General features: G+C 38.7%; 2 protein-coding genes across 8 annotated transcripts in view; one reads left to right on the top strand and one right to left on the bottom strand.

Moving 5' to 3' along the window:
- LINGO2 (leucine rich repeat and Ig domain containing 2) overlaps window positions 1-26110 on the bottom strand; it is a 349057-nt gene that overhangs the window by 184353 nt on the left and 138594 nt on the right. For 5 of the 7 annotated variants that reach the window (XR_010130188.1, XR_008668608.2, XR_008668609.2 and 2 more), the window contains exons 1-2: window positions 11110-11765; window positions 9993-10441 (exon numbers count right to left, since the gene is read on the bottom strand). The exons of 1 other annotated variant lie outside the window; for it this stretch is intronic. The gene's annotated coding sequence lies outside the window, so the exon portion shown is untranslated. Of the gene's footprint in view, window positions 1-9992; window positions 10442-11109; window positions 11766-26110 lie in introns of those variants that run through there. One more of the 7 variants, XM_055351485.2, reaches the window with a different exon arrangement.
- LOC115935839 (putative UPF0607 protein ENSP00000381418) lies at window positions 12055-14528 on the top strand. Its single transcript, XM_031014770.3, has one exon. The coding sequence runs from the start codon at window positions 12127-12129 to the stop codon at window positions 13375-13377; it is 1251 nt and encodes a 416-aa protein (XP_030870630.3). The 5' UTR covers window positions 12055-12126; the 3' UTR covers window positions 13378-14528.

Genomic DNA, 26110 nt, shown 5'->3' with positions numbered 1-26110 from the left:
CTTATCTCAAACACAACTATCTCATTATTTATATTGTTTACTGAGATTTTATTCTTCTCCCTTCACAGCAATGTAAGCTCCCTATGAACAGAGGTCTGTATAGTCCAGCATCTATCTAGCACAGTCAGCAGTGATAAAGTCTGATGGCTAGAGGAAGGTGAAATATATTATTTCTAAGGTTTCTTCTATTCTAATGTCCTGGTTATATCTAGTAATTCACTTTGTAGAGTCTGACAGACTCCACTAAGAGCATTTAACCAACTTTAAGTCTTTGTATACCTTGATTTATCAAGCTAATAATCACATAATTAATTATAGAATTTTTACAAAGTTACTGTGAGGCTAATGGTGGTAGTGGTGGTGGTGTATGATACTACTAGTTGCTAATCAAGGCTGTTGCTGGCCCAGAGGGCGATATTGCATGAATTAGAAAAAGGCATTCCCTTCCTGCATTCAGATGCAGCTCTCAGCAGCTCTACTCAGGCCCTATACAGGACACTATCCAGATTCCCACACAGGGTCTTCAATTGTCATCTGGTAGAACACAAATCTGTGTATCACTGATGAAGCTTGACTGAGAATCACTCCACTTTTTGTCCAGTTAAGATTTATGGATTTGCTAATTCTGCCTAGCAGGGATGCTCAGGATTTTAGGGTCACTTTTCTGTTTTCCCACTCTAATCAGCATTTTTTCTCTTTTTTTGTGGTGATTAACATAAACATGACCTGGCTAGGGTAAGCTTTAGAGAGAATTCCTCCCGTCCTTTCTTAAAACCTTCATCAATGTTAGACTTTCTTATGTCCAGATGTTCCTGTCTTATATCACATTAGAATATACCATATCCCGTAATGTAGTGTGGTGGTAAATTTTGTGTGTCAACTGGACTGGGCCATGGAGTTCTCAGATAAACATATGGTTAAGCATTATTCTGGGTGTGTTCGTGAGGGTGTTTCTGGATGAGATTAACATTTGAACTGGTAAAGTGAGTAAAGCAGATTGCTCTCCCCAGTGTGGGTGGCCCTCATTCCATCTGCTGAAGTCCTGAATGAACAAAAAGGCTGAGTAAGGGAGAATTAGATTTTTCCGCCTAATGGTTTTGGAGATTGGGATGTTGGTCTTCTCCTGCCTTCAGACATGGACTCGGACTGGAATTTATGCCTTCATCTCTCCTGTTTCTTAGGTTTTCAGACTTGATCTGGCACTATACCACTGGCTGCCCTGGGTCTCCAGCTTGCCAACTGCAGGGGAGTTGGGACATCTCAGCCTTTATAATCTTGTGAGCCAATACCTTATGATAAATATTTTTATATATTCATACATATATAGAAAATCCCTGACACACACACACACACACAAATTGGTTTTCTCTAGAGAACCCTGGCAAATATATACATTTAACACAATGTAAAATGATTGTATACAAGTTGAATGTCAGTTGTAATATCTAATTAAATATTTATTAATTTAACTTCTTTTTAAGACTTAATTCTGTGCAGCAAGAGTGCTTGACAGTTAAAGTACTCCTGAACACCTCCACAACAACCCTGCTCTAGAGAAATTTAAGTAAAGCCAGGCCTAGGAAATTAACCTGGCAAGCTAGTTTATTGTTCTTGCATCCTTCACACTCATATTTAGGGCCTAGAATATTGGGTTCAAGTGGGCCATAGTTCTAAAAATTTCCTGGAAACATGAACCTTGTAATGACTTTATATATATTTTATATATTTTTATTGATTTTCTTACTGGAATTTTTTAACATGAAAAAGTGAATATGTATTTGATAGAAAAGATTTTTTCTGAAGTCTGATTTATTCTTATGATAAATGAAAAGCTAGATTTTCATAATGATAGGCATATTACCTTTGAAGATTTTGATCACTTAAAGATAGACATAATCAAACTTTTTATAATAAAAAATAGATTTTTCCCATTATTTAAACATGTATTTTGGTATATCTTTAGTTCTATGAGGTAAGAGGAAGAATTTCCCAAGCTCAGCACATAAAAGTTTATGTGAGAATATTTTTGATTGTTCCATGAGTTATACATTTTCAGGAAATAGAATAAAATTCCTCCAAGATACATAGCTGCCATAAGCAACTGAGTGCCAAATTCTTTGCTGCTAAATGCTCTACATGCATTATCAAGTTTGTTCTTATAAAAACTCCAGAAGGTAGGTATCATTCCTATTTTATAGAATAAAAAATCTGCCTCAGAAAAGTTAATAAATTTGCTCAAGATCACCTTGACACTTAAAAGTAATCGGTGGCCAAGGTTTGAGCCAAGGTTTGATCTTAGCTCCATCTATCTCAAGACTCTGGTCTGCACTATCAGACTCCCCCAAAGATTAAAGGTAAAACAATTTTCAATTTACCTAAAACACTGTTCAGTAATTCTCCCTGGACTCTGATTTTTTTCCTTTGCTTTACTTCAACCTATCTCTAGTAAGAGAAATAGCTGAAGACTATAAAGTGTGCTTTGTCTACATGTATGGAATACGGGAGGCAAAGAAAAATGCCTTCATAAGACAACAAGTCGATGACAAAGCTGGGAATTAAAAGTTTTAATTTTGCCCAGCTCATCAAATGCAGAATTGACACATCTTTTTTTTTGTGAGGCCACTTTTCATATTTGAATCCAAGATAAGTGATGTAGTGAGATAATGTAATTTTCCTTCATTGCCTCCAGTCTTTGATTAAAGAATTATAGCCTTGCTTTGAAAAGTAGGCATTTTTCAGTGACTCATTAAACTAATCATGAATTTTATTCCACTTCCTTTTGTAGTGGAACTCATGTCCTTAGGCCTCCTTTAAGAACATCATATAAAACCTTACTAATGCTAATATTAACAAGCACATAAACTGTTATAATAACCACTCCTAAAGAATTTACATAGACTAATGCATTCATGCTTATTTTCAATGACTATACATCAAGTATGTACAAGATTGAAGTTCCACAAAGCAAGACCTTCCCCTACACAGAGGAAAAGTCAAGGGACAAAGAAGGTGAGAGAAGTAGCAACCCAGTTCCAATATGTAAGGACTGTTATTTGTCTAAGAAAAAAATGGGTTATTTCTCGCTAATGGTCAGTTTCACTAAGAGTTTTTCCCTCCACTATCAGTAAGTCTCAAAAAGGCCTGGCTTCTAGGAGGCAGTGGTCTGTTCAGTCATGCCTGAAGCTATTTTTCAGGTTAGTTAAGTATCAAAAAACTTAGAGCAGTGCTGCTGAGTGCATCATTATCTGCCACTGAAGAGTGAGAGCCACAGTTGTGCAGCGAAGTGATGCAGGGTATGGACCTTAGCAGTAACTCTACCAGCATCTCAGTTATTACTAAAAAAGTCACCAGAGACATAACCCTGGCCATTGGCATTTTGCTTTTGGCAAAAACCTTGGCTTCCAACAGCTTTCTACAGCTGTTTAAAATACAGTTTACATATACCTTATTTATATAGTATAGACAAATAGTGGATACATGTGCATGTGGAATAAAGTATCCTTAACTCAAATTGTGTGGGTAGAATATACCTTTCTTTTTAATTTATTCCTTTTTCTGTTCATCCAATTATGACAACAGCCTGGTATATCAGCTACATTCCTGGATATTCACTGGGGCACAAATGTAGCAAGAAAACTGATAAGAGAAATGTAGATTTTAATTAAAGAGCATAAAGTAAAGCATTTTTCCATGGCTAACAATAGAAATGCTTAGATTCTTCAGTTGGTCCTTTTCATTGAATTTATTTCTTCCTACTGTGAGATTTAATTTAAAATATAAAGGAATTCTACAGCTAGAAAGGTTTACAAAAATTGCTTATGAAATACATTGAGATGTTCATATTGAATATTAAGAAAGGTATCACAAAATGAAAAAAATAAGGGAAAATACAATGAATACTACAAATATAAGCATAGAGAAAACTATGTTTTGAGTTTGAGGGGAAAAAAAGCAAAATTAAGGTAATTCAGAAGCATCCAAAAGAACCATTGAACTCCCTTACTAATCCTCTTGGATAACATTTAGTTTTGTGATTATTAGTTGAAAATATTTGTGCTATACCATTCACCTCACCTTACAAGCATGCCTTTTAATTAAAAAAAGTGCCTTTACCGTCAAAAGTATTTTTGTATGAGAATGATGTGCATACAGACATATACAATTAAACAATTACAAGGTAACCTTTGTCCCTCCAGGAAAACAAAACCTTAATGTCCCATCTAAGCCAATCTAAATCTTAAAGACCTAAATAGTTGGACTTAAAAACTAACAGACATCACAAGACAAAAGAAAATATAACTTCTGGGTTACTGTGAAAAGCTTCTTAATGTACTCTGTAGACAGTGAGGATTGAGGAAGCCAGGGCAATCTACCAGTGGCAACTAGAAACATCTTTCCCCCCAAATTTCCATAAAATGATAAGTTTAATTTGCAACACAAATGCAGAGATGTTTACTGAGTGAACCAGATAGGAAATGTATATGATTGACATTCACGAACTAAATCATTTGTTATTATCACCTATACATTTTCATCAGACTTCCTATGACCCAAAGGAGAGTAGCCATACTTCTTATCACTTATTTCTTCAAGTGCACACACATCATTTAAACCTAATTTCCTACCATTTCTTCCTAGTCCAGCCTCACTGAACTACTGTTATTTAATACTCCTGTGTCTTTGCCCATGAAGGTTTCTCTCACTGAAGGCTATCTTCATCTGGCAAATTCCTACGCATGCCTTAAAATCCAAGTGAAATGAAATATCTCCTGTGAAGCTCTCTTTAAACCCATAGATGGAGTTATCACTACCACCTGGATTTTCCCATGGCATTTTGTACACTCATTTTCTGTATCTCTTAGCAAACCATATGGTAATTACTTGGTTAATATTCTGTCTTCTTTACTAAGTTATACACTCCACAAAGACAGGATCATTCTTTTATGTATCTCTAATGTCCTGTACAGGTCTTGGCACAAGATACTAATCATGATTATTTTCTTAAATGAAAAGTATTCCTTGTTAATTTCTTTATTCCATAATATACTTAATATAATCTTTACTTAATATAATATAAATAATATATACTTAATATTATCATTAATCATCAACAATATAAAATTACAGTTCATATTGAAAATAGCAAATTATCTTAAGTCCAAAACAGTATATGTTCAAATTAACATTTGGTTGAGTATCCTGATGCAGAAAATTGCCTCAGTTATTCAATATAGATGAGAAAAGAAATTCTTAATAGCTTATTAGAGAAAGGTTAACTTATTTCTGTCATGATATTGGCTGGAGTTGGGGAATAGAACAGTCCTTCATGTACTAATATTTCTAAAGTTATGGGTCTGGCCCTCACTTTGGAATTTTTAGAAATGTGTTCTTTACCAAATACTACACTCATGCTTTCCTTCAGTGGGCAGAATTGCCAGCCACAGGAGGAATATTTGCAAATGTGGTGTGGGAACGTTGGTGTGTTTGTAACAAGACTGGCAGATGCTAGTGGCATTTAGTAGTCAGAAGCTAGGGACGCTCAGTGTTCAGCAATGCTTGGGAAGCCTCACATAAAAAAGAAATGTTTACCTAAAACCATAATAGCACCTCATTGCTTATACCCAATAATTTAAGGGATTCAAGAATCATTTTGTATTGATTTTTATTACTAACTTCTGCAGCCTGGGTTACACTTTGGAAAACATTACAGTCTCCTCATTAGTCTATGCCTGTAATGGAATTTCACTATTAAACACAAATTCTTGGCTGGGTGCGGTGGCTCATGCATGTAATCCCAGCACTTTGGGAGGCTGAGGCGGGTGGATCACGAGGTCAGGAGTTCAAGACCAGCTTGGGCAACATCATGAAACCCAGTCTCTAGTGAGACACAAAAAAATTAGCTGGGGTGACACATGCCTGTAATCCCAGCTACTCAGGAAGCTGAGGCAGGAGAATCACTTGAACCCGGGAAGCGGAGGGTGCAGTGAGCCGAGATCGCCCCATTGCACTCCAGCCTGGGTGACAGGGCGAGACTCCATCTCAAAAAACACAAAATTCTTAGCTAGAATTGTTAACTAAATGGAACTCATGTTGGAAAACATAACGGAAAAAATGCATCAATTTTCTGCATTACTTCAGCACGTTTTCTGGTTACCATGTGACCAAGTAGAATTTCATTGACGGATTACTAATGGAAAGTGTATTTGTTGCCCAACTTCCTTCCTTTTCTGTGTACTTCATGAAAACCAGCTGTTTTCTTTGGAACTGATTGGGTTACTTTTTCTTTTTTTTTTTTTTTTTGTGGCAAGTAAGTTAAATACTATGCATTAGTAACATATATAGGTAAAGTAATAAGGTGTTTCCAGAATTCCTTAGTAAGTTTATCCTCTAAGAGAAAAGCAATAAAACCAACACACGAAATTAGTTGTATGTCATGTTTCCTTAAAGTAAGTATTTTTAAGTAGAGAAAAAAAATTAGTAAAGGATTTTGTTACTGCTAGATCTGGATTTGAATCCTATTTGCAAGTTATGTAGCCATGGGTGAGATTCTGATCTCACTTTTCTATAAAAACTTCATAGGATTTTTTTTTGTTGTTCAGGATTAAATAACATATTTCATGTCCACAGCAAAGGGTCTGGCTCGGAAAAAAAATGGTAGGTAAGGTAATTGTTTTCAAAGAAATTAATTACCTCATTAATTGTATTTACATATCTGAAGAAAGACTAGGTCAACTAATGAAAAGATTGAAAGAGAATCTCAGTGTATATTAGTAATTGGCTAGCATTGACTTAAGGAGATAATTCCCTGATTCCTTTATTGTGGGGATTTTGAGTTGATTGACAGAACTATCCCAACTCTTGATGATTCCATCGGGTAGGTTAAGGATGCTAGCCCTTCATGTCCCATTAATTTCATTGATCTGGCTCCCTGTTTGCCAAGTAAACCTCTACTATTATTTTTGTTTGTTTGTTTTGCCTGTGTATGATCATTTCCCTAGCTGGAGTGGGTATACTGACTAGATAACTTAACAGTTGGTTTAGTTGGCAGTCAATTCTCATTATAAATCAACTTTCTATGCTGGTCTATGGGGAGTTTTGTTATTGAAAAGTCTATTACAGTAGATTTCAATCTGATCAATTGCAGATGCATTGACAAAAATTAAATTTCTGGAACTGTAAAGCTAAGGGTGGGACTCTAAGCTAACTATTTGTCCACATTTTACCTGCAGAGGCTGTAAATAAGTGGTAAGCTAGTCCTACTTAGGAATCACCATCATTTTCTATAACTGCTACAAAAGCATTAAATTTGAAGAAATGCCAAAATTCGATATCTACATTAGATCCTTTGACTTTATGTCCTAGTGGAATAGTTGGAACAATCTGAATTTGCTGCATTTATTGAATAGTCCTGGAGAGTCAAAGAAAGCACAAATGGTAAGTCAAATGTCAATTCTAAGGACTGGAATTGGATTCCAATTCTAAGAGTCATTGGATTGCTTTATATGGAGAAAGGATAAGTGCTATTTTGGATTTGCACAGATAATTTGCATCTTGAAATTGATAATCTCTTTTGTATGAAAGCCTGATAAAATCACATCTCTCAGTTTCAAGTAGCACAGGATCAGAGCAGTACAATAAATTGAAAGGAGCAGGAAAATGGGCAAATGGGCTTAAAGTAGTTAAGGAAATAGAGAGATGAACTAGTGAATCAAATTGCTCAACCTTTTTAATATGGACTGAATAATGACTAAGAAGAAGATGGTTTTCAGTTGGTTTTTGTGTATGAAACATAAACACCAAGGGAAAAGAGGTGTTTAACATAGAACAAACATGTAGAAATAGAAGACCTGTTGATGAAAATGAGAAAAGGAAACTTTAGTGTCAATATCAAGTAAATTTTTCTAAGCATAAGAACTGCCTATTAGATTACTTAAATTGCTCATAAAAAAGGAAACCAATAACTCAAGTCTCAAGAAATATTTTAATCCAGAGAAAAAATTCAGTGAAACAAGAGGTTATAAAAAGATTATTAAATCTTTTTGGTTATATTTATTTTTATAAAAACTTTTGTTGTGACTTCTTGCAGTAAGCATATGGTTAACTTAGAAGCATAAACTACTTGTGCAGGAGCACCGAGAGTCCTTTTTGGAATAAGGTTAATAATGGATATATTGAATGGTAGATATTGAAACAGGTAGGTATGTAGGCAGACAGATTGAGATAGATAAATGGTTGAACAGACAGAAAAATAAATAGATAAAATAGTTTGTATTTCTTAAAAAATTAATTGATCTTTAAAGTCCTTTAATAATTGCATAAAGGGTATTTTTTTTTTGGAAATGTATGCTATTCTTGTGAGCTTGGGGGTAAATGGCATATATAATTTCAAATGAGAAAAATATACCTTTTTCCAGGACATCTCAAATGTAGGTTTGTCAGGCCTATTACAGTATTTCTCAAACCTAGCTACAAACTACAATCCCTTAGGATTCTTGTTAAAAATACAAATTCCCAAGATCTATACTAATCCATTGAATAAAAATCTTTAAAGAGAAAGGCCTGTGAATAGGAAGTTTTAAAAAGTACTAGTGAGGTGCTTATATAAGATTTCTAGAATGTAACTACATCCATAGACAACATTCATAATGCCATCCATAATTCCAGGGTTAAGAGTTTCAATCTGTAAGCTTTTTCTGAGTTAATTTTGGTCTTTGGAAAATAACTGGTATACTTGATCTCCTGGAGTGTATTTTCAGTTCAGTTCCCTAAGAAAGAGTTGAAAGTCTACTATGTTTAAGTCTTTGCTAAGTGCTGGAAGATGGGGACAGAGTTAGAGGAGGTAGTAACAACAAGAGACAATGACAACAAAAAACGGGACTCCTGCCTACAAGGAGTTTACTGTCTGGTTTGGTAAACCGAAATAACAAAGACAAATTGAAGCCTATGCAAGACAGTATATGTGGCTATTAAAGAAGTACAACAAGGATGTAAAGAAGATTGAGATCAGTGCTTGAGTTGCATCCCAGTTACAAAAACTGGATGGACGTCTGCATCTCATTTAGTCTAGTGGGGTGGATATTTTGCAGTGGAAACTTTTGAAAGGTGAGATTTTAATACCCAGTATTAAATCCTCTGAAAGAAATGAACGCAATAGAGGCAGGAATGTGCATGAGGTGCTTTCTGGCCATCAAGGAGACCATCTAAGCAGAGCAAAATGTCACCTCTTCTCTTTTCTCCATCCATCACAGCATTGTCACAGTGTTCTCTGAACCAAGATTATGCAGAAAATTAGGCCACAGTAAGAAATGTTCTGCTCTTATGCGGGTTCAAAAGGTAGGGACATGAGGAAGCTTTAAGGGTTACTAGAAGCTCAAAGTGTGAGAGGAAGGCAAGCGTTGCACATAGTGGGGGTTGAATACAGTGATACATGCAGGGAGTTTCTGACACATGGGATAATTTGTAGTCTAAACTATGAGGTACTATGAATTTATTTGCATACTTTGGGTATTTTAGGCAATTCTCTAATGTTGCAAAACGGGAAGTAGCCTATAAAATAATATGTTTATATAGTATTTTCTAAGAACATCAAATTGTTTCCTCAAGACTACCACATTATCATCTATTTTTAAAAGATGAATTTTGATTTATAGTTAGAGTCAGGACTGGCTGTCTGTACTCTAATTCAGTTCTGAGATGCGCTTCTGACCTATTTTTGTGAACACTTGGAAAACATCTGCTCCAGATTTGAGAAAACCATGTGTTAATTTTTTTCTTCTCTCTCTCCTTCTCTCCCTCCCTCCCTTCTCTTCCTCCCTCCTTCTCCCTCTCTTTCTCATCTTGCTGGATGTGAAATTTGAACCAAGAGTCATTAAGCTTCCTGTCTTACCCATTCTTTACACAGTTTTTATACAATTTTAAACATTAAAAAATCTTCTTTTTTTCTTTCACAAATAGCTTCAGCAAAAGTGGCAGAAACTAATTGATAATCTTACCCAGGCTTAATATTCCAGGATTACTTGATCGGAATTCTTCCCCTTAAGACCGCTTCTCTTCCCCAGGCTACCCAGGCCTGAGGCTCTTTGGCTGATTTGCTCTGTGCTAAGGGAAGCCCGGATCTCCATGTCTTTGGTGAGTAGACAGATGGGAAGGGCCACAGTTGTACAGCATTGTCAAGAATGATTTAATAAAGTTCTACTTTTGATTTTTAAATAGAATCTCAAGGGAAAGTATTTTCCCACTCAGCCTTGTGTGATGTCATTCACAGCAGAAGCACACAGCCCTCATTGGTTATGAACTGCCAGCTGTACCACAATCAGCCCCCTTCAGATGTAACTGCCCACAGGTCAAGAGAAAGCAGTCAGTCTTAAACTTGGCTTGAATAGTCAACTGAGTTTTTGCTGTCCCTGGGCCCTCAAATCCCTGCTTTCATGATGTGTCAGAACTAGGAAGGAGAAGAGCCAGCAAAAAATTAATAATTTCAGAATAAAAACTATAGAGTTATTTATCCTAAAAGAAACTAATAAAATAAATACACACTAGTTAGACTAATCTAGCAAAAGACAGAGAAAGTACAAATATTGATTGTGGTTTGGTAAAGAGGAAAGAATTGCAGCTATAGAGGAAATTAAATGTTTGAAAACCTAGATAAAGTAATTGATTTTTTAGAAAAACATAAACTACCAAAATTTACTTAAGTGGTAAAAATCTTTTTTTTAACTCCTTGCCTTTTAATAATATCTTTGAATATAGATGGTTTCAATTCTCCAATAACAAGATGTAGAGTGCCCAAATGGTTTTTCATACATGTTTCCCTAGTCCAGACACCCAAGAGTATGTCCCTCTCTTGGGCATAAGAAAACCTAGAGTTATATTTAGGGCATCATGTGTGGTGAATAGTTGACCGAGCTGGCATGCTCACAATGACCAAATTATGTTTGTCATATTTTAATCCAATACATTGATCTACTATGAACTTGTAAATAATGTATTTGCTTTCTAGACACATTCCAGGAAGACCAGAGAAACTGACTTTTATCCATATGGAATAATCCACTGGCAAATTTGTTTTAGGACAGACCAAAGCTGATCTAGAACATAATCTTTACATACTTGGATCCTTCCCATCAGACGAGAAAGAACATCTGGGGTGAAAGGCTCCATTAGAAGAGCAATGTGGGATGGTGCTGTGCTGACAACTGGTAGTTCCTGCCCTACATCTTTGTAGAGGACTGGAGCCCAGAGCATGCCATGGTCAACTTGCATGTTGAAGTGAAGACCTCCTTCGAGGTGTTCATGTGCTTATTACAGATATGCCATGGTGCTAAGTACCCCAGGACTACAGGAAAAAATAAGAATAGATGCTGTATCCGTGATCATGAGGCACACAGGCCAGAGCGCCAGCTGTGGAATCGCACAGCCTGGGTTCAAAGCCTGGCTGGGCCATGACCACCTGAACGACCTGAGGAATGGTCTCAGGCAAATTTGTAAAAAGTGGAGACCCTGCCTGCCAGGGAGGCATGTGGTAAGAGGCGCATCCAGTCAGGTCAGGGCACCACGTCCTCTCTTTGGAAACCTGCGGAGCGAGGCTGGTGGCCCTTGAGGCCACGGCAGCCATGGAGAAGGCGGGCCTGGCTCCAGGCGGCACAGAGGCACTGGAGAGGCCCCGGGGGAGCCTGGCGGGATCTGGCTGGTCCTATGCTCTGCTTCCAGGTTCTGGCCCTGTAACCCGGGGGACAGGGCCGGCCAAGACAGGGCCACTGGGTGCCAGCCAGCACCTGGGCCAGGCGCCAGGCGGAAGGGCTCTGGCGGATCATCCCCGCACCCCCAACAGCCCCACGGGGGGGCCCGTCCAGGGCCACACAACTGCCCCCAGGAGCAGGACGTCCCTGAGGCTAGAGTCCAGTTGGACCGGTGGAAGGGTCTCACCCTTTGCCCTTTGACTCCTCTTGTAGGCACCCTCGCTGGGCTCCTAAGCACTCCTCCACACCCTGGCTCTGTCACCAGCCCCATAGTGATGTCATAAACTCCCAGATGCCCAGTGTGCACCCGGCCACAGAGAAGTGGGTGACTTAGGAATATCCTCTCCGCTTCTGACCCTTAGTTTCGTCTGTGCACAACTCGCTCAAAATGGGCAACTCACTAAGCATATTTTGTTCCTGGTTCCGCCACAGGTCCTGGCCATGCCATCGGCAACCTGCTCGTCTTGTCCATGAGGCCTTCCCAGCTGGCCGGGCTCACCCTGCGGCTCCTGCACCTGTGCCTGCCTGGGGAATCGTGGGCCGTTTCCCACTCCTCTTCAACCGTCAGCGACATCTTGGGCCTTCTTTTCCAGTCAGGTGGGACGGCACCCCTATGAGGCTGTGTCTTATCCCTCGGAACATGGGCACCCCACAGAGGGTCCTGCCCCCTGTGGTCTGGAGCCCCCCTTCAAGGAAGAAACCCATGCTGTCTGCTCACAACTCCAGGATGTTTGGACACCTCAGCCCCGTGAGGATCCCTCATCTCAGAGGCAAGTTTAACCTTCAACTTCCTTCATTAGATGAGCAGGTGATCCCAGCCAGGCTCCTGAAGATGGAGGTGAGGGCAGAAGAGCCCAAAGAAGCAATGGATGTGAAAGACCAGGTAGAGACCCAGGGGCAGGAGGACAATAAAAGGGGCCCCTGTAGCAATGGGGAAGCAGCTTCCACCTCTAGGCCCCTGGAGACTCAGGGAAACCTCACTTCCTCCTGGTACAATCCCAGGCCCTTGGAGGGAAATGTCCACCTCAAGAGCTTGACAGAAAACAACCAGACTGACAAGGCCCAGGTGCATGCAGTGAGTTTCTACTCCAAGGGCCATGGAGTCGCCAGTTCACACAGCCCTGCTGGAGGCATCCTTCCCTTTGGGAAGCCTGACCCACTTCCAACAGTGCTCCCTGCCCCAGTTCCGGGCTGCTCCCTGTGGCCAGAGAAGGGGGCCTTTAAGGTGCTGGGTAAAGACCACCTGCCCAGCTCTCCAGGCTTGCTGATGGTGGGGGAGGACATGCAGCCCAAGGATCCTGCAGCTCTTGGATCAAGTAGGTCTTCTCCACCCAGAGCTGCCGGCCACAGTTCCCGCAAAAGAAAACTGTCGGGGCCACCGCTGCAGCTGCAACTGACCCCTCCCCTGCAACTGAGGTGGGATAGAGACGAGGGGCCCCCACCGGCTAAGCTTCCATGTCTATCTCCTGAGGGACTGTTGGTGGGTCAGGCTTCCCAAAGAGAAGGATGCCTCCAGCAGGGCAACATGCGTAAGAACATGAGGGTGTTAAGTAGAACATCAAAATTCAGGAGACTAAGAGAGCTGCTTAGGAGGAGAAAGAAGAGACAGCAGGCCAGGCGTGGTGGCCCACGCCTGTAATCCAGCACTTTGGGAGGCCCAGGCGGGTGGATCAGGAGGTCAAGAGATTGAGACCTGAGGAGCATCTCTGCCTGCACCATCTGGGAAGTGAGGAGCGCCTCTGCCCGGCTGCTCCACCGTCTGGGAAGTAAGGAGCACCTCTGCCCAGCCGCCCCACCATCTGGGAAGTGAGGAGCACTCTGCCCGGCTGCTCCACCATCTGGGAAGTGAGGAGCGCCTCTGCCTGGCCACCGCACCATCTGGGCAGTGAGGAGCGCCTCTGCCCGGCCCCCGCCCTCTCTGGGAAGTGACGAGCGCCTCTGCCCGGCCGCCTCACAGTCTGGGAAGTGAGGAGCACCTCTGCCCGGGCCCTGCCCCGTCTGGGCAGTGAGGAGTGCCTGTGGAGGCCGCTGCCCTGTCTGGGAAGTGAGGAGTGCCTGTGCCCAGCTGCCGTCCTGTCTGCAAAGTGAGGAGTGCCTCTGCCCAGCCCCCTTACACTCTGGGAAGTGAGGAACGCTTCTGCCTGGCCACTGCCCTGTCTGGGAAGTGAGAAGCGCCTCTGCCCAGCTGCCCACCATCTGGGAATTGAAGAGGAGCACCGCCTCTGCCCGGCCTCCACCCCATCTGGGAAGTGATGAGCACCTCTGCCCAGCCGCCGCCCTGTCTGGGAAGTAAGGAGTGCCTATGCCTCACCGCTGTTCTGTCTGCAAAGTGAGGAGTGCCTCTGCCCAGCCTCCTCACTGTCTGGGAAATGAGGAGTGCCTCTGCCTTGCCGCCGTCCTGTCTGCGAAGTGAGGAGTGCCTCTGCCCGGCCTCCTCACCATCTGGGAAATGAGGAGCGCCTCTGCCTGGCCGCTGTCCCATCTGGGAAGTGAGGAGTGCTTTTGCCCAGCTACCGCCCTGTCTGGAAAGTGAGGAGCACCTCTGCCTGGCTCCCTCACCGTTTGTAAGGGAGGAGCACCTCTGCCCAGCCCCTGCACCATCTGGGAAGTGAGGAGTGCCTCTGCCCGGCCCCCTCACCATCTGGGAAGTGAGGAGCATCTCTGCCCGGCTGCTGTGCAACCTTCCAAGTGTGAAGTGACAGCCTTGTGTGTGATCTTTCTGCCCTCCCCAAGTTTGCATTTTCGACATTGAAGTTTACTTTTTAATTAAAAAAAAGGAGATTGAGATCATTCTGGCCAACATGGTGAAACTCTGTCTCTACTGAAAATACAAAAATTAGGCCGGCATGGCGGTTTGTGCCTGTGGTCCCAGCTACTCGGGAGGCTGAGGCAGGAGAATGGCTTGAACCCGGGAGGTGGAGGTTGCAGTGAGCCGAGATCGCACCACTGCACTCCAGCCTGGTGACAGAGCAAGATTCCGTCCTGAAACGATGTTGTAGTTGAGAGCAGGATGGTCTTTTGGGACAGGAGGAACAAGAGGTTCTGGTTGCCACTCTTCAATCAGTTCTTCTTTTTCCTCGACTGTAAGATCAGATCATTCTTGTAATTTGTAAGTCTTAGAGAAAAGAAGTCTGATTTATCCAGAGTATCAGAATCCCTTCCAAAATAAGATGGTAAGCAGGAGCCTCGTAAAGCACCTGTACCATCTCCACGAGAACCCACTGCTCCGTGGCGGTCGCCATAGTTAGTCGCTTCCTAAGTGGTAAAAATCTTAAACAGGTCAATAATCATAGAGGATATTAAGAATGTCAGAGAGCTACTTCCTGAAATATTGCCAAACTTAATTTCAAAGTTAAATTCTTTTATCCTTAAAGAAACACATAATTGCAAAGCCTTTTAGAGTATTTCAGAATAGAACAAAATTAAGGACAATTCCTGATTATTTTGAAAGCCAGAGTAACACTAATACCAAATCCTGAGAAAGTAAATACTCGAGAGAAAACTGTACAAGTTCACTTACTATGATGAGTTAAAGAAAAACCTAAATAAGACCCAACAGTACACTGCAATAATAACATATTATGAACAAGAGTGGTTCATTCTTGAATAGCAAAGATGTTTTCATATTAGGAAATCAATAACTATAATTCATTATAGTAATAGATTGATAGAAAAAAGACTAAAAACTCCTTTAATATATGCGTAAGAGGAATTTAATAAAATCCAACATTCTTTCCTAATAAAAATCTTGAATAAGTATGGATTATGTTATGCTTTCTTAACCAAATGTGAATTTATATTTATACATACACACGTATATACAAATTATATACACATATCAAAAGATCAATATAAAATAATAAAGGTCATATGATATTTAGATTGAATGGTAATATTTTAGAAGTACTGCAAATCAAGTCAAGATCAACTTAAGATTATCTTTTATCACCAGTGCTATTTAATATAATTCAAGATGTGCTGATGAATATAATTAGAAAATAGTATTATGACTATTTAAATAAAGAAGGAAATATTGTAATCATTTGAAGTTGATAGGATTTTGTTACTAGAAAACTCAAAACAATCAAATAAAATTAAAATTAATAAAACTTTTAAGAGTATTTTTATATTCTAAATGATGACTCAGAAAAATTTACTGAAATAATCCCACCAATTATGGCAATAAGACTATAAAATTCTTGAGACTAAATTTAATAAGAACTATAAAGTTTGTAAAAAGTATAAATTAATGAAGAATTGAATAGATGGATATTTTCAATCTTGGACTAGATGATTTAACATTTTAAAGACACCAATATTTCCTACATTCATATAGAAATGAAATGCAATTCCACATAAAATACCAACAAAAATATTTTTAGACTGATTTAGAAGAAAGTGTCATGAGGGCTTAATAACCCTACCAAATATAATATATACTAATATTGATTAATAAAGTATAGAACTGGCAAAAGAATAGGCAGATTAATGGATGCTATAGTTTGGATATTTAACCTTCAAATCCCATGTTGAAATTTGATCCCCAGTGTTGGAGTTGGGACCTAGTTGTTTGGGTCATGGGAGTGGATCCCTCATGAATAGATTCATGCCCTCTCTGGGTTCAGGGTTCGGGGAGGCAGTGAGGGATTTTTCACTGTGTTAGTTCCTAAGAAAGCTAGTTGTTAAAAAGAGCCTGGCAACTCTTGTCTCTCTCTCTCTCTTGCTTTCTTTCTCGCCATGTGACCTCTGCACACATTGGCTCCTCTTCCGTTTCTGCCATGAGAGGAAGCACACTGAGGCTCTCCTCAGCTGCAGATGCCAGCGCCATGGTTCTTTCACAGACAGCAGAACTGTGGGGCAGCCAACAAACCTCTTTTCTTTATAAATTACCCAGTCTCAGTTATTTCTTTATAGCAACACAAACAGGATAAGCCCAAGTGGAATGAAACAAAAAGAGAGAAGCTCACAATAAACTCAAATATATACAAGAATGCAACATGTATAAAAATGACATTTTGGATTACTGGAAAAATACCTATTTGCTAAATGTCAATAGGACAACTGGAAGCTTTTTGAAACAAGTAAAACTGGAGCTTTACTTCATTCCCTACTCAAAATTCAGAATGGATCAAATAATTAAATGTAAAAAAATAAAAATGCACCATACTAGGAGCAAACTTAAATCAATATTTTTGAAACTTGGGGACAGAAAATGCTTGAAACATGACAACATGTGAAAGACATAAAATAACTGATAAGTCTAAATAATAAAAATCAAAATCACCTGTCAGTCTTCCTTAAACAACATAAACTGATGGGCAACAACTTTGGAAGAAAAGAATACAATATAATTAGAAACTCCAGGACTAATTGCATGGTATACAAAATGCCTAAATATCAATGAAGAAAAGATAAATAACCCCCGATGCTCAATATTATTAATAAAGTTATGAAAATTTAATCAGAGAGTTCACTATTCATCTATCAGAGAAGCAAAATGTTTGTGTCCTATAAGACATTCGTTGTTCCTGGGAGTTTAAATTTGCACAATTTCCCAAAAGGCAATTTGGCATATCTAGTAAAATAAATATCAATAATTTTGACCTATTAATTTTATTTAATTAACATTTGCATAAGTGCAGAAACGTGTATACTGAAAAATCCTTGTTACTTTTTTTGTCTAATTGTGAAGTATTGGAAATTGCCTGAATCCCCACTAGTGAAGTTTGCACATATATGTTATGCTGAATGTGTATATATGGAGATAGATCTCTATATGCAGCAATAAAAATAATTCTAATATATACAGACCTTGTCTAGATCATTTATTGCTGTAACCCAGAGCCTAGAACATTACCTACTTATTGATGTTCAGTACATTTCTTCCACATGGAATGAACAAAAGTCTTGTTGTTACATGCCAAAAGTAAATTTTAAAATAGAATGCAACCCAAAATCACATATTTATAAAAAGTCTGTCTCTTCAACATTTGACCAAAGTGATTCCAGTGGTCTTTACTTCAGAAATTTCCCATTTTGAGTTCGTCAATTTTTAAACATTTTCTAATTGTTAAAATAACCATGCAATTATGTGATTAAAATATTGAAATATGAAAAGAAGAGAGCACTCCTCTATTCCTTTATACCAGAGCTATGCTATTTGGTGTTACCTAAACTTACATTCCTTGTGATTAAATTAATAATTAAACAGTAAGATATTACAGTGCAGACAGGGGGATACTATATCCTAGGAAGGAAAAAAGATGAGCATGATTAAATAATTTTCATTAAGGAAAGCAAATACAATTGGGACAAGGCTTACCTCAACTTCATGAATTAAGGTTTACTAATCACTTTTACATACACATTTGTTAAATTATTATATTATTTGCACCATAGAGATGAGATGAATAATGCTTAGAAAGACTCATCATTTTTAATGGAGAATCAAGACTTGAACTTGCTTTAATACTCCATTCATTTGCTATAGTTCTGACAACCATCCCCATAAAGCAGGTGCCTCTAGCTGAGGAGACTATGTTTTTGGGTGATAGAGAAGACAGAGGTAAAGGAAGTGGGTTGGATGAGGGAATCCACATTTCTATCAAAGACATAATTGTATAGCCTGCTATTTATTACTATGAGATTTTATGCGCTTGTCATATTTTTTTACCCATAAAGAAAATTGGACACATTGGGTCATAATATTAAGACAATGTTTTTCTACTCAAAATAAAGTTCACCCCCTTCTCTGTTGGGCCACAATTCAATTGAAAATATTATAAATCAAAGATGAACACATGCAGATCCAAATGGACATAAATATGCTATTTCCATTTCTGTACTGTTTGGTCTGCTTGGATACATGCCTATGAGTAGGTTTTTATTTATGAAGGCACAGGACAGATTGTATATTATTTTCCTGTAATGGAGGAAATGAGGGTTTATTCACAGAGTACTGTGTTTCTGGGCATCAAAATTACTTTCCACCTATTAAATCTCAGTGTTTCCACAATGAAGAGAAAACTTCTGTGCTCTAAAGAATGATAGTGTGCAATTTATAATCAAAGGTTATGAATTTCCACTTTGCAGCATCCCCTTTTCAGACACCTATGGACTTTCAATATGTGTTGCAACTACACTTACTGAGATAATAATATCATCCTAGTAATGCCCTAATAGGATTACAAGGAAGAATACAATGTCAGGTTAGAATGAGATACAGTTTTTCTTGAATGAAGACATTTTTTAAAAACTCAAACTAGTTGTTTTATTTCTTATTTTTAGGAGAACATTTAGAAATAATTTGCTTTATGTTTTAAAAATCATGAATCACTAGCTGTTAGAAGGCAGAAGTGAAAATCGTTGGTATATTGCAACTGCTATTGAATTTTAATTTTCACTTGTGAATTCTAGTCAGAAATTCTTGTTATTGAAACTTGATGTATTGGTAGTTTATTGCAGACACATGTTTCTGAGAGCATTAAGACTCATTAAAGAAAAGATAAGGAAAATATGCAAGCAACTGGCAAACGGTGCTTTCCACCTTTGGGAAAACAAGGTTATCTTGATAATACACTCAATTTACTGTAAGAATCCAATTCTTTTATGCTTAGACTTCCAGCAAATTCAACAACCCTGGAACCCAGCCAGGAATCTAGAAGTCATGGCAAACAAGGTCACATGCTGTGACCATGTGAGAAGCCACATGCTGTGTGAAACAGTCAGTCATGAAAAGTTATGCTTAGAAGAAAGTCCTATATCATCTCTTTAAGGTCTGTTGGCTTTTTCATTACACACAATCCTAGAAAGTCCTATTTCCTTATGTCTACTCCTGCTTTCCTCCACATTCTCTAGACAATAGTCAGAATGATCTTTTTAAAACACAAAACTGATCATGCTACTTCCTGCTTGAAAGCTTTGGACATAAGATATGCCCAAGATATGTTTGTGGAAATGAAGTTTTTTCTAAAATATGTTCCATGAACATGGCAGAATAAACATTAAGTCATATCTGTTTACAATTATGAGACAAAATCAGCCCTGGATTTAGGAAATAGTTGGTGTAAGACTAATGCTATAGACTAAATGTGTCTTCCCAAAATTCCTGTTAAAATTCTAACTCTGAAGGTGACAGTATTAGGAAATAATGCCTTTGGGAAGTGATTATCTCATGAAGTCACAGTCCTCATGAATGGGATGCCTTTCATCATAAAATAGACCATAGGAAGTGCTTTCATCCTTTCCACCATGTGAGGACATGGCAAGAAAGTGCATTCTATGAACCAGGAAATGGGCCTTCTCCAGACACTGAATCATCAGGCAACTTGATCTTGGACTTCCCAGCCTCAGAACTGTGAGAAATAAATTTCTGTTGTCCACGAGACACTCAGCCTATGGTATTTTGTTATAGTAACCCAAACAAACTAAGACAACTTGTTACTACTGATTTTAATCCTTTCTTTTTAATGAATTATTCACTGCAATAGAAAAGATCATTATTGAGACAAGTATCTAAGAAGGTTGGGGGATTCTATCTTTGTTTTCTGGATCTAAATGATTTTTCTCATTTCGTCTTATGTACTTAATAGTTATATTTTGAGAATAATAATATCAGACATGCATGATTAGAAGGTCCAGCATATCCTCCCTAAACGTGAATAAGATCAGAAAATGTTTCTCCTTTCAACAGAAATGTGATATAATTCTGTGAGAGTAACCCCATTCTAAGGAATGGTTTGTAAAAATGCAGTAGATCCAATTAGAATTGTTAAAAAACCTCCTATGCACCAGGCAGTGTGGTAGACATTTTAAAGTATTGACTCTCATTCTATCACTGAATATCTACATCCAATCTTATGACACAGAGATTTTTAATCCCAGTTTTGCAAATGAAGTACAGAGAGGTTTAACGTTTACTGGGAAAATAAGATGTCTCTAAAATCTCAGGTAGATGGAAACAATAATTGATGTATGCTTTTCTGTGTCCCCCAAAGTCTTAACTCATTTCAGCATTAACTCAAAAGTACACAGTCAAAAGTCTCATCTGAGACAAGACAAATCCCTTCCACCTATGAGCCTGTAAAATCAAGAGCAACTTAGTTACTTCGTAGATACAATGTGGGTAAAGGTATTGGTTAAATACAGCCATTCCAAATGGGAGAAATTGGCCAAAACAAAGGGGCCACAGGCCCCATGGCAGTCTGAAATCCAGCAGGGCAGTCACATCTTAAAGCTCTGAAATGATCTCCTTTGACTCCATGCTTTATATCCAGGTCATGCTGATGCAAGAGGTGAGTTTCCATGGTCTTGGGCAGCTCCACCCCTGTGGCTTTGTAGGGTACAACCTCCCCTTGGCTGCCTTTGTGGGCTGGTGTTGAGTGTGGCTTTTCCAGGTGCGTGGTGCAAACTGTCAGTGGATCTACCATTCTGGGTTGTGGAGGACAGTGGCCCTCTCCTTATAGCTCCACTAGGTGGTGCCCCAATAGGGAATCTGTGTGGGGTCTTCAACCCCACATTTCCCTTCTGCACTGCCCTAGCAGAGGTTCTCCATGAGGGCCCGCTCCTGCAGCAAACTTCTGCCTGGACATCCAGGCATTTCCATACATCTGAAAACTAGGCAGAGGTTCCCAAACCCAAATTCTTGACTTCTGTGCACCCACAGGTTCAACACCATGTGGAAGCTGCCAAGGCTTGGGGCTTCCACCCTCTGAAGCCATGGTCCAAGCTCTACATTGGCCCCTTTCAGCCACAGCTGGAGCAGCTGAGATGTAGGTCACCAAGTCCCTAGGCTCCTTGATCCAGCACAGGGACACTGGGCCCGGCCCACAAAACCACTTTTTCCTTTTAGGTCTCTGGGCCTGTGATGCAAAGGGCTGCCATGAAGGCCTCTGACATGCCCTGGAGACATTTTCCCCATTGTATTGGGGATTAACATTCGGTTCCTTGTTACTTATGCAGATTTCTGCAGCTGGCTTGAATTTCTCCTCAGAAAATGATACTTTTCTTTTCTATCATCTTGTGAGGCTGCAAATTTTCTGAACTTTTATGTTCTGCTTTCCTTATAAAACTGACTGACTTTAACAGCACCCAAGTCACCTCTTGAATGCTTTGCTACTTAGAAATTTCTTCCAAGAGATACCCTAAATCATCTCTCTCAAGTTCAAGTTCCACATCTCTCCAGGGCAGGGGCAAAAATGCCACCAGTCTCAGGGAAGAGTCACCTTTGCTTCAGTTCCCAATAAGTTCCTCATCTCCATCTGAGACTGCCTCAGCCTGGATTTCACTGTTGATATCAATATCAGCATTTTGGTCAAAGCCATTCAACACATCTCTAGGGAGTTCCAAACATCCCTACATTTTCCTATCTTCTTCTGAGTCCTCCAAACTGTTCCAACCTCTGCCTGGTACCCAGTGTGAAAGTTGCTTCCACATTTTCGGGTATCTTTTCATCAGTGCCTTACTCTAATGGTACCGATTTACTGTATTAGTCCATTTTCATGCTGCTAATACAGACATGCCCAGTCTTTCCACATGGCTGGGGAGACCTCACAATCACGGCAGAAGGTGAAAGGCACATCTCACATGGTGGTAGACAGGAGAAAAGAGCTTATGCAGGGAAATTCCCCTTTTTAAAACCATCAGATCTCATGAGACTTATTCACTGTCACGAGAACAGCACGGGAAAGGCTTGCCCTTATGACTCAATTACCTCCCACTGGGTCCCTCCCACAACACGTGGGAATTCAAGATGAGATTTGGGTGGGTCGCAGCCAAACCATATCAAGTGCCAATAAAGAGTTCTCAGGTAAGAGAGAAAGTTACTAAAGGAAGGTCAGAGAAAGGTGGGCTCTTAAAGTTGGTCGGGGAGTTTGAAGACAAAAGAAAAGCAGGCTTCCTCTCTCCCTAGCCTTTTCTTTCCTCAGCATCTCACATGTCTTTCCTTCAGAGTGTCCCCTCCTCTCTCAAAATTGGATTAAAACTCAATCAGGGTTCAGTGGAGCACATCTAATAGACAAGGATGTGGGTGGGAGGGAGGCTTGTGTTATGATATCCCTAGGGTAACAATGAAGAGCCACCCTGGCACAGACAAGAGGGGGTTGCCCTTCCAATTGCTATTTCCACTTAGTGCTCCCCTGCATGGGTGCACAGCAGCTTCCAAGGATACCCTAAGGATGAGTTTCACAGGGGAAGAATCTGACTGTGCATTCACAATACAGCTGAAAAACTATCCTTCACAAAGTATGTACCAAGGAGGAATTCATTAGCTCAAATTTTTACTTCCATTGTAAACACTGAAAAAGGACTATTTTGAAAAACATGGCTTTATTTATTTAGGTTTTCCTCATTCCTTTATTCTGTTTCAGAGCAAAGAGAAAACTTAGAGTAGAACAATAAAAGCCAAAACGAAGTTACACACAGACCTGTATACAAAAAGGCTAGATATGAATGACTGCTAGATTCTTAGACAACTCACCATTTTCATGCCTGATTTGAGTGGATGACAGACTGCTTTATAAGGTATAAAAATGGTGATTATGAACATTTTCTTATTTTGTTACCTGACTTGTTAATTGGTTTAAAACATAAGAATTTTAGTTTGTTTTTATGAATTACTTTAAAAGATGAGCTAGATACTATTTTCCCACAAGTATCATAATACTTGAGGTGAATGAACAGAGAATTAAAATGCTGAAACTGTCACAGAATATTTTAATATTAGTTAAAATCTCCTTAGCTAAAAAATGTAACTAGTTCTTTGTTTCACATTTTAATTAGCACATGTGCAGCTTTTATTTTTTCTTTCTAAAAAACCATTTAATAAGCATCTATAATTTTCTGTTTTTCAATTTTCATTTTTAATTGACAAATAATACTTATATATATTTGTGGAGTACAATATGATGTTTTGATATGTACTTACATTGTAGAATGATTAAACCAAGCTAATTAACAAGTCCATTTTTATCTTAGATAATTGCTTTACAAACCAGTTTTCTGATACAAAATTGTCTTGGATTTCATACTGAATAGTTATGAAAAAAAAAAAGACTAGTGTAGAAATCCAAATGAAAATTTAAATTCCTTTATAGCCTTCTGAGATTTCCTGACATTATCTGGAACTCTGATAAACAAGAGCCAAATGGCATGTTTTCCGTTTTACCAGATTGCTTAACTAACTATAAACAATAAACATTATTTCAAATACAGTTCAAACATTTTTATGATTGAATATAGTTCCTTTGCCGTCTCTTATAAGGCAACCTATTACCCACAGGTATAGAGTAATTGAGAATTTTTTAACTAAAAAAAGTTGATAGATGTCTATTCAACAGAGATAACTGATTTGGAAATCCTAACCCAAACTCATTATACATGAGTTTCTTATTTCTATGTTTCTATGAATTATACATGAGTTTATTGTTTCTGTGATTGCCAAGATGATGTTGTGACTGCCAAATTATTAGTAAATGTGCTACCTTATGGAAAGGAATCTATAGCAACTATGAAAAAAAATCAGTGACTCTAGAACATTAAGGTTAATATAAGCGTTGTCTAATGTTCTGCTAGATAAGAGAGATCTGTTGAACTAAGCAGGTCAGTGAATCTCTTGTACTAATTGGAGTCAACTGGACTCCAGTAGAAATAAGACCATCTTGTGTGATATCTTGAGAAAGAGCCTGAGCTTGCATTGATATCTGTGAGATGTCTCCCTCATTAAACAGAATAATGACCCTTGGACCCATCATATTTAAAAAATAAAAGAAAGGGGAGAAACTGAAAAAAGAATTCTTCGCTGTCAAATTATTTATTGCCTCTCCTGTGTGGAATAAAATGGACAAAATTTCATCCTAATTATCTGCTACCTTTCTGTTCCTTTTATATCAGTCTATACCCATCAACTCACATGTCCAGACTGTCCCATAAAAGACAAAGTTCAGAATCTCTGTCCTTGCTGTTCCCCTCCTGCCCCCCTTCTGCTCTTGCTCTTCATCTCTGTGATTTCTCTAACAATGTGCATTGTTAACTACTTCATTCTTCTATAGCCATTCATTTATTCACTATTTAATAATAGCTTCTAAAGAACAGTAATTTTTTCCCTATTTTTTGTTATTCTACCCTCAGTGCTGGGAACAGTGTCTGGTAACAGCAGACAATAAATAGTTTCTAGATAAATGAATAAATAAACGAACTGAGTATCAGGTACTACACTGATTTCTGCCTCTTGGCTCCATATCTCAATTTATTAGCTCCATATCTCAATTTCTTAGCTACTCTTGCCCACCAGGATTTCACTATTCTCTCAATTCCCTTCTTAGCATTTGGGACATCCATGCTCCTGAACAGTGTTTGGTGTTACCCAGCCTTCCAATTTTGACCTCTCCAGTGGTTCCTGGTGGGGACTTCCCAAAGTGGCCTCAGCTCCATAGAATCTCTGCCATTGCATCATTAACCAGACCAAACTCCTGCCAAAGGTTGAAGAGCATGGAGGGCAAAATTCAAAGAATAATATGAACACATACTACATTTATAGGGTGAAAGTATTCCTAATAGCTTTAAGTTGTATAAATTAACTTTGCTATTAATGTTGATACCAGTGGTCAGTAAGATTTCTCAAGAAGATCCAGTTGGGTCCTAGGCCTCTACGACTACTTGGGAAAAAGCAGGGGGGCAGTAGGAGATAAAGACATTTGGATGTATAATGCCAATAATATAATTAAGAGGAAAATAATTGTTGGCAATGAAATTTTAGTATCTCTTTTTAGTATCATTATTTCATTGTTACTTTGCCTTTGAAAGTGCAAAAGATATAAGTGTAATGACAATAATTTTTTTCATTCAGTAATAAGTGAAATAAGTATATAATTTAAACACAACCTTATTAAAAATTATTTAGTACAAGTGTAAGCTAAAAGATAGTATTAGCCTCATTTTTATTGATGGAAAAAACAAGAAAGAGAAACTGAGTGGGCCTCTTAAGGGTAAAAAATAGTATAATTCTCCATCTCGATTTATGTTGAAAATAGAATGAGAAGGATTCATGTGTAAAGGAAACCAGCTAGCATGTTGTATGTCTTATGCTATCAAGTAAGATGCAGAATTCAGTCACCTATAATCTAGTATCTATGATCCAATCAGAAGATTCTATGAGAACATTATGAAATCATACTTCAGAAATTTCGCTCTTCAGGTATTTTCGCCATTTCATTTCATCTCGGTAGAAGCTAACTCACAACATTTTCTAATTAATTTAATAATGCTAGTAAATAATTCTTTTATGTAATCACTGGCCAACAAAAAACATTAACAAATTTTCCAATGTTTCAATGCTGTCCTTAAAATACTTCATTAATATATTTTTAATAGCAAAG

Source organism: Gorilla gorilla, chromosome 13 (assembly GCF_029281585.2).
Source record: "Gorilla gorilla gorilla isolate KB3781 chromosome 13, NHGRI_mGorGor1-v2.1_pri, whole genome shotgun sequence".
NCBI classification, from domain to species: Eukaryota; Metazoa; Chordata; class Mammalia; order Primates; family Hominidae; genus Gorilla; species Gorilla gorilla.
The sequence above is the reverse complement of the archived record's forward strand: the minus strand, read 5'-3'. Positions and strand labels throughout refer to the sequence as shown.